This window comes from Xenopus laevis, chromosome 5L (genome assembly GCF_017654675.1).
Source record: "Xenopus laevis strain J_2021 chromosome 5L, Xenopus_laevis_v10.1, whole genome shotgun sequence".
Classification (NCBI taxonomy): Eukaryota; Metazoa; Chordata; class Amphibia; order Anura; family Pipidae; genus Xenopus; species Xenopus laevis.
The window spans coordinates 127,702,734-127,715,364 of record NC_054379.1 but is presented as its reverse complement, the minus strand read 5'-3'; the positions used below and the strand labels follow the sequence as shown (position 1 = coordinate 127,715,364).

Here is a 12,631-nt window from a genome sequence, read left to right as displayed (position 1 = left end):
ACTTTTACTATAGGGGATACTGGGAGTCCAAAAACAGATGGAGAGAGGAAATTCTGAGAAGTCCAAGTCCTAACACCTCTAGCTGTGAAATGTCACACATGTAACAAACCATTTATTTTGTATTTTATATTGTTTAAAAGTTTTGAAATTAACCCTAAATAGCCCATGCACCTACTACTGCTGTGTTGCTGTGTTCCTCCTTACACTGACACCCCATGTTATTCATAAAGTCTTTCAGCTTTCAAGTATTATTTATTATTAAAAAATCCTTCCACTCACCTAACACTTATAATTATAAATCTGTTTAATTTGCTCAACAGCCAAAGATAAGGAACGGTATAAAAAACGTTATTAATTGTGTCTTTTCTTAAATATAACAACTTTTACCTTCATGTGAGTGTCACCGTTGGCAAAGTTGTTGACAATAGCAAGGGAATGTTGAAAACGAGAGCCCCCAATTCCAGCATCTGCAATCAACTGACTAACAGCCTTGATGAGCTATGGGAAGAGAATTAGGAGTGAAATGATTAATTAGCTGGCATTAAAAAAAGTGAGATAGGCAGGATATACTTATATTATAATTCAGTGGCCATTGCAACAATGAATGGAATTGTGAATGGAATTTCCTGGAATGTATTTCAAGGACATGGACACTTCCAGTATGCAATCTATTATTATGAAGGCTGTTATTCTGACTTCTCCCCCAAACTGGCATTGGGGCTTGTTGTTCAGTTTAAATGATGTACGTAGATTTTAGGCATGGTGCTCCAAATTATAAAAATATGGTAAGGAGCTGGTGCCAATAATAATTTTGGCCTCTAGACATTCCTTACAAACTGTGATTAGAAGATGTAGCATGGGATACAGCCCTGCAGTGGTCCTGGCAAAAAAATCAAGTACCCTACGGGTTGCAAGTAGGATTTTTGGATGCGGGTATAAATGCAGATCTGTGGTCTAACCTTTACATCCTATCTTATCTATATTTTACTCCATTGAACATTTTTTTTTAAAGTTTTTCTGCCCAATCCACTTCTGATGATGACACTTCCAGTTTTCAGCAACAGCACTTCCTGTTTAATGGTGGTCAGTGGGTTCAGATCAGGCTGCAGATAAGGCAGTTGCGGGCTGGATTAAGTAACGGGTCCAAGCAGATAAAAATATGAGTTGCGGGTCTGGGTCATGGGTTGCGGATAGCGGGTCCAGGTTTCAAAAATACTTTCCGTGCTGGACTCTACCATAGGGTACTGTATAATGCGGTATAAATTGCGGTATCTAGTTATAAAGCATTTGTCTTGTCTTAACACCAACTTGACATGCACCATTACTTTTGTTAGTTTCACCAGAATCTGTACCAAAACGCTTCAATGGACTTGGCAAAGTCCACTAATGTCTATGGATGGGAACCAGCAGAAGTGTATTAAAACTATGTAAAACCAGCATAGTTCATAAAACTGGTTTCTATAAAAGGTTAGACTTTTTTTTTTTAAATATGGTCCAAGGATTAGTATTTATTTTAGACTTTTTGTGACATTCTTTCTAATTATGTTGCAAACAGAGCTGCACCTAATCCATGATTCTGCCTTTCTTAGCAGGATTGGCATCCAAGTGCCGAAATCCTTTAAATCATGTGACTTTTTGTCAAACGGAGAAGGAATTTTTATCACATGTTTTTCTTTGTAACTCTTCCTTTCCTTAATTTGCATATGCAAATCATAGATCGGATTCTGTTCAGGATTAAGTGAATCCCAAAATAGTGGATTCAGTGCATCCATAGTTATAAACACTGAGCACAATTACATAGTTGTTGTATGTATGCAACATGTTATTGATCTGATCTAGAACAAGACAACAAGATTTGTAGATTATTAGATTTACAGAGTCTAACTAGACTTTTTTAAGGCTTGATAGGAGATATGCAACTTAAACTGATTTGTAAAATATAGTAGGATAAAGCAGTTAAGGAAAGAATAAGTAGCATTACCTGCAGATGAGATCTCACAATTGACTTTTGTTTGTTATAATCAAAGTTCTTTCTCATAAACACATAAAGAAGAGCGGAGGCTTCAGTTTGAGTTGAACGGGAATGATGGTTGCAGCACTTGAGTACCTCATAGCAGAATGGCCCACAGAGGTCAGCTTGTCCTTGGAAGAAAGCAGATGGGAACTAAAGAAAAGAATTAAAAGACATAATTCAATAATCTATAAAGGCCACTGAGCATCTTGTGATTTTTAACCCTATTTCGTGCCTAGATTCGCTTTCTATAGCCTTGAAAGCTTTCAATCTCAAAACTAATAACCTCCACCACATTTACGGTTCTACTCGATTAACACACTAGCAATTTCAGAACATGGTATTTTGCTATTGTGTGGTAAAATACTGCACGTCCATTAAAAGCCAAACCACGTGTATTGATGGCCTTTGTTTGTAAAGCAACAGAAAGCTACTGCATATGAAGCCCAGCATATACTGTACAAAAAGGGGAATGAGGATAAAAAAAACATATAAACAGAAATAAAATGCAAAATGTCATAGAGATTATCTGATCTGCTGAAATACCAAATGATCCAATGTTCATTTAAAATGATCACAATCAAATTTTTTCATGAGTGTCTACTGTTCTACAGCTATTTAAATGTATATTTGTGCATTTACCAGAGTATGTTATTTGTGTGCCCTTTCTCCTTTGCTCAGACTCTACTGATTTGCTGCAGGCCAAGAATAAATTTATTATATTCCAAAAATAAGTTGTTATGCCTGAACTATGTGAGTTTGTGCTATGGGGCGGCTTTGGCTTGATCCCACCTCTTTTGTTCAAACCAATTGTGAGAAAACCTACATATTGAACTCCCCCTTATGTGTAAACCTGGGACACAGGCAGCAATTAAGGCAAGGAGGGACTGATTTATATAGAATTCTTACCAAACACATGTTCTTTAAAAATGCTATTGCTATGGTTTATGCAGTATACAGCTGTATGTATGTATCTCTGCTTTTATTGGCACCATCACATTGCTATTTTGCATTGTATTAATTTCCGAGTCTGGGGTTTTTGTTTGCGATTTTTTTTTATTTAAAAAAATGATTGTGTAGAAAAAGGCATGCCAGTCACATAACAACTTGAAATTTAGGAATTTTTCCCTTGGAGTATATATGTTATGCCTACTATTGTAAGACCCCTTTTTTACATTCCTGCAACCATTAAAATTACTGTACAATCATGGAATAGGGTTTTATTACAAATACGGAAAATTCTGTATCATGAAGCCCCAATTGTTCAAAGCAGTTGGACAAGAATTGACAATGCTTTCATAAATGTGTTTGCACTATAATACTTTAATTCACTTTTATACATGTGTATGGATTTTTTACTGTATACTGTTAATTGAAATGCATTACAGTACCTTGGACACAAACATCCGTATGGCAGCAAACACGTGGTGGAGAGCAGCCGCTGATTGGTTGATTTGCAGGAAGAGCAAGTGGGTATCAAATACTTTTTTCATTAACACATTCTGATTATTAGAGGCCTGTAACTTCTGCAAATTAAGAAAAGATGTGGGTGTTAAGAAGGGAACAGACTGTGAACGGCTACTATTCAGTACAGGAAATGGATCCATTATCCAGAAACCCATTAAACAACAAGCTCTGAATTATGAAAAGGCCATCTCCCATAGACTCCATTTTATACAAATAATCCAAATTTTTAAAAATGATTTCCGTTTTCTGTGTAATAATAAAAACAGTACTTTGTACTTGATCCCAACTGATATAATTAATCCTTATTGAAAGCAAAACCAGCCTATTGGGTTTATTGAATGTTTAAATGATTTTCTGGTAGACTTAAAGGGGTTGTTCACCTTCCAAACACTTTTTTCAATTCATTTGTTTTTAGATTGTTCCCCAGAAATAAAGACTTTTCTCAATTACTTTCCATTATTTATTTTTTAAATTTTTTCCAAAATCTAAGTGTAAAGGTGAATGTTCGTGTCTCTGGTGTTTGAGTCTGACAGCTCAGTAATTCAGGTGCAGACTCTAAACAGTTAAAATTTTGCACATTTAGTTGATACATTTCTCAGCAGCATCTGTGGAATATTAGCAACTATTGTATTAATTCTAACAGCTGCCTGTAATGAAACCCAGAGATTCTGCTCAGCAGGGACAAAGATAAGAAATGTATCAACTAAATGTATCAATTTAGAACAGTTTACATGGTCGGCGACCCTCCCCTCCCAGAGCTGCTTCAGAAGGAGAGAAATGACACTTTACACTTCAATATTAGAAAAACCGTCAAACATAGAAAATAGAAAGTCATTGGAAAAAGTTATTTCTGGTGATCTATCTGAAACCAACTAGTTGTTTGAAGTTGAACAACCCCTTTAAGGATTAGGGATGTAGCGAACGTCGGAAAAAAAGTTCGCGAACATATTCGCGAACTTGCGCAAAAACGCGAGCGGTTCGCGAACGGTTCGCGAACCCCATAGACTTCAATGGGAAGGCGAACTTTAACATCTAGAAAAGACATTTCTGGCCAGAAAAATGATTTTAAAGTTGTTTAAAGGGTGCAACGACCTGGACAGTGGCATGCCAGAGGGGGATCAAGGGCAAAAATGTATCTGAAAAATCTGCCTGTGTGTGCTTGGAAGAGATAGTGTAGGGGGAGAGCTGTTAGTGATTTCAGGGACAGATGATAGTAAGTTTGCTGGCTAGTAATCTGCTTGATACTGCTCTGTATTGGAGGGACAGAAGTCTGCAGGGATTTGAGGGACATTTTAGCTTAGGTAGCTTTGCTGGCTAGTAATCTACTGTTCTCTTTAAACAACTGCCATACGTTGACCTTGTAGGCATTGTTTGCCCAGTTTTTTTGGACGCAGCCACTGAAGCACAGTTGCCAGAAAAAATATGCCATATAAATGCTGAAAATAGTCATTTTTCGCCATTACGTAAAATATATTATGGCTGCTTGAAAAAAGTGACTCCGGTGTTTTTTCTGGAGACGGTAATATTATGGATATTTAGACAGAATGGGAACAAGGTCACACAGCTCGATGGCGGGTTGAAGAAAACAGTGTGCAAATAATGCCTACAAGGCCAACGTATACACTACTACAGCGGTGGATACGGATTACGTAAAATATATTATGGCTGCTTGAAAAAAGTGACTCCGGTGTTTTTTCTGGAGACGGTAATATTATGGATATTTAGACAGAATGTGAACAAGGTCACACAGCTCGATGGCGGGTTGAAGAAAACAGTGTGCAAATAATGCCTACAGGGCAAATAATGCCTAAAAGGTCAACTTATACACTACTACAGCGGTAGTAAAATAAAAAAAAGTAAAATAAAAAAAAAATGAATATTAAAAAAAAAAAATTAAAGTTGGTGCTGCTGAACTACTAGGAGCAGCAGATTAGCACACCAGTCCCACTCCCCAACACTGCTAGACTAATAGCACTGGGCTCTTATAGTAGTAGTAGTAGTAGTAGTAGTAAAACAACAAAAAAATAAATAAAAGCAGTCCTTACAAGGACTACTGTTATTGCAGCAGTCAGCAGATGAGATCAGAAGCAGGACAGCTGCCCACTGCAGCTACATACAGAGCACTGCAGTAGAAGGTAGATTACTAGCCAGCAAAGCTACCTAAGCTTAAATGTCCCTCAAACCCCTGCAGACTTCTGTCCCTCCAATAACAGAGCAGTATCAAAACGATTACTAGCCAGCAAACTTTCAACTGTCCCTGAAATCACTAACAGGCAGCAGCTCTCTCCCTACACTATCTCTTCAGCACACACAGGCAGAGTGAAAAAACGCTGCAGGGCTTCGGTTTTTATAGGGAAGGGGAGTGGTCCAGGGGAGAGCTTCCTGATTGGCTGCCATGTACCTGCTGGTCTGGGGTGAGAGGGCAAAAAAAAGCGCCAACAATGGCGAACCCAAAATGGCGAACGTCGCGCGACGTTCGCGAACTTCCGGCGAGCGCGAACACCCGATGTTCGCGCGAACAAGTTCGCCGGCGAACAGTTCGCGACATCTCTATTAAGGATGAAGATTAGTGATGGGCGAATTTGCGCCAAAAAATTCGCGAAACGGCGCCGGCTTCTTGTTTTTGACACCGGCGCCCGTTTTTTCGACGCCGGCGAATTTTTTGCCATGAATTTTCCTGGGTGTTTCAAATTTATTCGCTGGTGGCGAATCGCGCAAATTCGCCGCGAATTCGCGCCTGGCAATAAATTCGCCCATCACTAATGAAGATCCAAATTACGAAAAGATATGTAAAAACCCCCGGTCCTGAGCATTTTAGATCCCATACCTGTATCTTGGATGAACTCTTGATCAGGTTAAACAACACTTTCTGTAATTTGTATGCCTACATTTGTGTGCTTATGGTAAAAAAATAGTGTTTTTATAAGTTTATGATCTGATATAGGTGCTTGAAAGGAAAATTTAATGTTAAATTAATGTTATGAGCCAACACAGCAAGTAAGTCTTGACATTGTATATATGCTTGGGGGTTTGCAACAATTTATGTCAGTCTAACTATAATATAAAAATAATATTTAAACTTATACACTATTTATCAAAGTTCGAGTGATAGAGTTTTTTTTAACTTGAATGACATAGAATGACCTCAAAACTCGAATGTTATCTTATTTAAGAAAAAACACGAACGTCTGAAAACTCAATTTAAATTTGAATAGAACTCAAATCAAGTTTTTCTCCGGAAAAAAAAACCAAATGTCAGGAAGGCTATTAACTTCTTCAAATGGGTCAACGGACTTCTACATGAACTTGGCAGGTTTTAGGTAGCATACTATCGAATTCGAGTTGTTCCCAAGGTCAAGGTATGATAAATCTCAAATTCGAATTTGTATTTTTCCCAACTTGAATTTGAGAGTTTTGACCAAAAAATCAACTTGAAAATTTGAATTTGAATTAAAATTTATCATTCAAACCATAATAATATACTCAATGTCATGGAAATTAAAAACTTTTTAATACAGGTATGGGATCCAATATCTGGAAACCAGTTATGCAGAAAGCACCAAATTATGGGATGGCCATCTTCCATAGACTCCATTTCATCCACATAATCCAAATTGTTCAAAATGATTCCCTTTTCCTCTGTAATAATAAAACAGAACCATGTACTTTATCCAAACTTAGATATAATAAATCCTTATTGGAAGCAAAACCTGCCTGTTTAAAGGAACAGTAACGTCAAAAAAGAAAAGTGTTTTAAAGTAATGAAAATATAATGCAGTATTGCCCTGCACTGGTAAAACTGCTGTGTTTGCTTAAGAAACACTACTATTGTTTATATAAATAAGCTGTGGTGTAGCAATGGGGGCAGCCATTGAAAGGAGAAAAGGCTCAGGTTACACAGCAGATAGCAGCTAAGCTCTGTCTGTCTAATAGTGTTATCTGTTATCCATTAGTTAACCTGTGCCATATAGCCGTTTTTCAATTTCCGCCATTGCTCCACAGCAGCTTGTTTATATGAACTATAGTAGTGTTTCTGAAGCAAACAGATCAGTTTTACCAGTGCAGGGCAACACTACATGATATTTTCATTACTTTAAAACACTTACATTTTTTGGTGTTACTGTTCCTTTAATAGATTTTCAGCCTTTCCCTCCTTATGTGTTTTGACTTGAGCCACTGGATGTGATGAAGGGCCCAATGGCGCGATATGCATTAGGAGAGAGTGGCTGACATGAGGTATGCAGAGAGAGGAGGACATTGCCTTGTGGTATGTTTTAATATAATCTGTTTTGATGTGGTTTGTTGTGATTCTTTTGCACTAATAAATGCTTGAATTGAACCACCTTGCATATTATTTTTGTACTTTGTACTTTACGTTATTGGTCCCTATGTCAACAGTATGACAGTAACTATTCAATTTGTGTTTAACAGGTCCTATACCTGTATAATCAATTAAAACCCTCCATACTGATTGTAAAATAATCAACTTGCTCTTCATTATCACGCCTCACTCAATAATCCGTGTCTCTTCATGAACTTTGTATCAGAGTCCGTTATTTTGAAAAACTATTCGCTTCAATACATTGTCTTTGCAAAGGGACTACACGCCAATGCATATGACCTAACAGTCAATAAAAAAACTTGATTCAGAGAAGAGAGGGGAAGTGTAACTTGATTATTGATTATTTTAGAAATATGTTAATTGCATTTAAAAAAACTCCTTATATCCATGACATGAAGCACAATCAATTTTCATTTATTACTTTAACATATTTTGTAACCACCAAACTAAATTAAATTCTTTGACATTCCCTTAAAATGCAGACAAAATAAATAGTTACCTGCTGGCTTTTATTGAAGAGACATAACAGATCAAGAACAGTGACACAGACTTCGGTGGCAATGTTAGCCTCTATATCAACATGGTGAGCAATATCCGTCTCATTAGAGCTACCTGAAATCATTGAGAAGTACAGAATGCGTTAAGCAGAGATGCCTTCGTTTTCATTTTGCAAAAAATGATAATCATGGATCAAAAGTAAGATGCTACTAGAGTAATTTATCCCAATTAATTTTTATTGTAAGCTCCATGGGTAGAGACCTTCTTTTACCCATCTAATTCCCATGTTAATTTATGGTAGAGTGGACTGTGTTCTCATATGAATTCAAGCTAACTTAATACCTGGGCTTTAGTTCCCCTTTAAAATCAAATGTATTTTTCAATAACAGGTGCTAGTAAAGTCAATACTACCCAGCCAGTTTATACTTACTTGCTAAGGAATTCGTCAGCTCAATGACTTGCAGCAGTTTTGGGTTAGAGAGGGCATTTTTTCCACGGATAATGGGCAGAGTTTGTGACCTTGAATGCTTATGCCCATCCTGAGTAGAATGCATCCTGTAACAGTAAAATTAGATTTTCATCAATGAAAATTATGTGATTATATTTTTAAATATTTATACAAGTTGTATACAGGTTGTATTGCCGAGCAGACTTAGTAATCTGCAAGATATATAATAGAAGGAATAGCAGTGTAGAAAGCAGAAAGAGAAGTGGTGTGATGAAGAAGAAATTTCATTAAACTGAAGCATGTTTAGGAAACCTCTGTTTCATATTTCTCCGAAGCAACAGCCTGAAACTATAAAGCCCCTATTTGGTTGGCAATAAAGGAAGTGGAAATGCTGCTTCTGGAGCTGAAGAACTGCAGGTACCCTTATTTCTGACCCCCTTATTTTTAAGGCTCCTTATTGGTGCAACAAACAGGACATTCCATAAAAGGCAAATTGTGAAGTTGCCAAATGCTTCACTCGTCTCTCTCTCTCTGTATAAATAGTACCAGGGATGTGTATAAAGTAATGGGGTACAAACATATCTTTGAGCTATCTGAAAGACAGTTTATGGATTTATTACTGGGTAAAGTAGTTATCTTTTATTGAGATGCAATGTCAGCATTTTAGGCCCATTTAAGGGCACCTATTGGGTGCATATGAGAGGTACGGGATAATAAAGCCCACACTCTGGTTGGGGGGGAACAATACTCAGTTTTGAAAAACAATGCTGGTACAGGTATGGAACCTGTTATCCAAAAAGCATGGGACCTGGGGTTTTCCGGATTACAGATCTTTCGGTAATTTGGATCTTCATGCCTTAAATCTACTAGAAAATAAAGTAAACATTTAATAAAACCAATAGGCTAGTTTTGTTTCCAATAAGGATTAATTATACCTTAGTTTGGATCAGGTGCAGACTACTGTGTTATTATTACAGAGAAAAATGGAGTCTATGGGAGTCGGCCTTTCTGTAATTTGGAGCTTTCTGGATAACACGTTTCCGGATAATGTATCCCATACCTCTAGCAATTATTAACTTGTATTTTTCTTAACATGCATTTTTAGGGCGCCAACATATTACGCAGAGCGTTAGTGCAGGAACTCCCTCCCACAATTTCCCCCCCAATAGGTGCCCTTTAATAACATTGTAATCAGAGAGGACTAAATCATTCTGAAATGCAAAGAATATGTTATATTAGCTATAATATGTCCACACTCTGGGCCTACAAAGGTGCAGTAAAAGTAGTTGCACAGTGGTTGTCCATTTCTAGTGGCAGGTGAATATGCCAGCAGGTAACTTTATGCCATGTCTAGCCAATCTTACTCGCCCTAAACTGCACAGATACAGTTGCAGATTATAGCAACCAATCATCTTGTTTTTTTGTTGATTGTTTCTATGTATATGACATTAAAATAGCATTATAGCAGTGGGTAAAATGCACCACATAACAGATGCCTCAGCTGTGCAAATACGTTTTTGCTTTTCTTGGATGCCTTGTGACACAACTGCACCCGTGTGTAATTCTGTCTGTCTGTTTGCCAAGAGCAGGCTTCTCTGTGTGGGAAAGGGGCTCTGCAAGCAGGTGTCCAGCAATAGCTCTGTGGGAAAATATAGGATGAATTCTATGGAGGATTTAGGCAGAGAAGGACACTATTAACCTATTCACTGATAGCTTTAAAGCATTGTCTTCTATCTCCATTAAAGTTTCCCTTCATGGTCAATTATTTTACTAATAATTTTGAACATTACTACCTATTTGTAAGTACAATTATGGTATCCCTTATCTGGCAAGCTGTTATCCAGAAAGCTCCTAATTAAGGGAAGGCCATTTCCCATAGACTCCATTTTAAGCAAATAATTCTAATGTTTAATATTTACATAATAATCAATCATAAAACAGTAACGTGTACTTGATGGTTACTAAGCTTCATGAATCCATATTGGTGGCAAAACAATTCTGTTGGCTTTATTAAATGGTTAATTTTTTAATAGACAATGTGTGAAGATCCAAATTACTGAAAGCATTCTGGATAACAAGTCCCATAACTGTATTTCAGTGACTGGAAGTAGTCAGAAAAAGAAGGCAAATAATTAAAAAACTCTAAAAAAGAAAACATCTTTCCAATTGAAAAGTTGCTTAGAATTTGCCATTCTATAAAATACTAAGGGGCAAATTCATCAAGGGTCGAATTTTGAGGGGTTAAATCCCTCGAAATTCGACTGGGGAATAGAATGGAATAGACAATTCGGGCGAATTTACGCGCTGGCGAATAGTCGAATTGGCGAATATTCGCCAGGCGAATAGGCGTTTGATCGAATATTCGCTTGAAGGATTTTCATTTGATCGAATGCCTTTTTATTCGATCAAAAACGAGCCTATGGGACTTTCCCATAGGTTTTTAAAGCAATTCGGTAGGTTTTAGGTGGCGAAGTAGGCAGTCGAAGTATTTTTAAAAGAGACAGTACTTCGACTATTGAATGGGCGAAAAGTCGCAGCGTTTTTGCGCTCGATCCAGTACTTCGACTATCGAATGGCGAATAGTCGCAGCGTTTTTGCGCTCGATCTATTCGAATCATTCTACTCAGGCGAATTTACGCCAATTCGATAGTCGAGGAGCACAAAAAACTACTCGAAATTCAAAGTTTTTTTACTTCGAATCCTTCACTTGAGCTTGGTGAATTGGCCCCTAAAAGTTATCTTAAAGGTGAACTACCACTTTAAAGTGGATTGTTACAAACTACATTGCTTCTGCACTCACTTAAAGGGACACTATTGGGATTTTCTATAAAAATAGGGCATGGCAGGCAATTTTATGAACAATGCATTTGGGACTCTTGCATTTGGGAGGTATGAAAGAGTAGAAATAATAAATACAAAATCTCCCACTATGCGTCCCTTTTGAGAAAGTGCAAGGATTTTAGTTGAGTTAGCCATGGCAGGTTTTGTACCCAGGTCCACGTTACTCCACTGATAACATTGTATCTTTGTGGCTTAATTATACTACTATATATAACTAGTGGAAAATGTGAACCTTGAATTTTTAAAAACACATTGATTGATATTTGATAAAAGAAAATCATTTGAAATGACTTATTTTATAGGTAAGATACTCAAGACACAGTATAATAAAGAAGAGTCCACAAGGCGGCAAGAAAAGACCCATTGCCAGCCCTATACATTTTTATTCTGAGAGGAGTTTGCTAGAATGACAGGAATTTGACACGCTGTGTATTTTAATGAGGCAATGTCATGTTAGCATACCACTGTGTTAGAATCCCAGCTTGTGAAGATGAATTAGATCCTTTCAGGGTGCCGTTGTTCTGCGAGGACTGGGCAAGTTTAAATGCAGCTGTGATTTTCCTGGTGAACAATAAAATGAAAGTATTTAGCTAGGTATTAAGGCTGTAATTTAAACTGTGACCCCAACTTTCAACTCAAATCGGTGAGTAGATATTTGGTTACTTGCTGGAAATAAAAGTAGAAACAGAAGCACTCTGTAGTTAAACACGTTCTTCTGAAATATTCTCAGCATACAGACAAAAGGGCTCAGTTATTTCCACAAAAGCAGTGGGCAACTTGCACTCTTCCCTGCAGTGAGTTGCCTGTAAAACCAAACATCCAAATGGGCTGTTTGCATGTATAGTTGTGCTCAGTCCTTCATGCCTTCCATTCTGAATCAGGTGCTGCTGAGCCTTTTGATGCAAAGCACTCATGGACCCCTGGAGCTGCTGCCTGGTCAGGAGGTGGTGGTAGCTCCAGGGTTCCTGAGCACCCTACGTCGAATGGTGCAGTGCAGTTGTTTCTAAAAATCAGGTGCATACAT

The 12,631-nt window shown here is 37.5% G+C and overlaps 1 protein-coding gene across 8 annotated transcripts in view; it reads right to left on the bottom strand.

The window, feature by feature from the left end:
- The window catches only part of dock10.L (dedicator of cytokinesis 10 L homeolog), a 161,155-nt gene that overhangs the window by 19,818 nt on the left and 128,706 nt on the right, over nt 1-12,631 (bottom strand). For all 8 annotated transcript variants that reach the window (XM_041563380.1, XM_041563376.1, XM_041563381.1 and 5 more), the window contains exons 39-44: nt 12,070-12,168; nt 8,749-8,873; nt 8,320-8,432; nt 3,403-3,537; nt 1,982-2,164; nt 388-498 (exon numbers count right to left, since the gene is read on the bottom strand). In XM_041563380.1, coding sequence (XP_041419314.1) covers nt 388-498; nt 1,982-2,164; nt 3,403-3,537; nt 8,320-8,432; nt 8,749-8,873; nt 12,070-12,168 — 766 coding nt within the window. The remainder of the gene's footprint in view (nt 1-387; nt 499-1,981; nt 2,165-3,402; nt 3,538-8,319; nt 8,433-8,748; nt 8,874-12,069; nt 12,169-12,631) is intronic.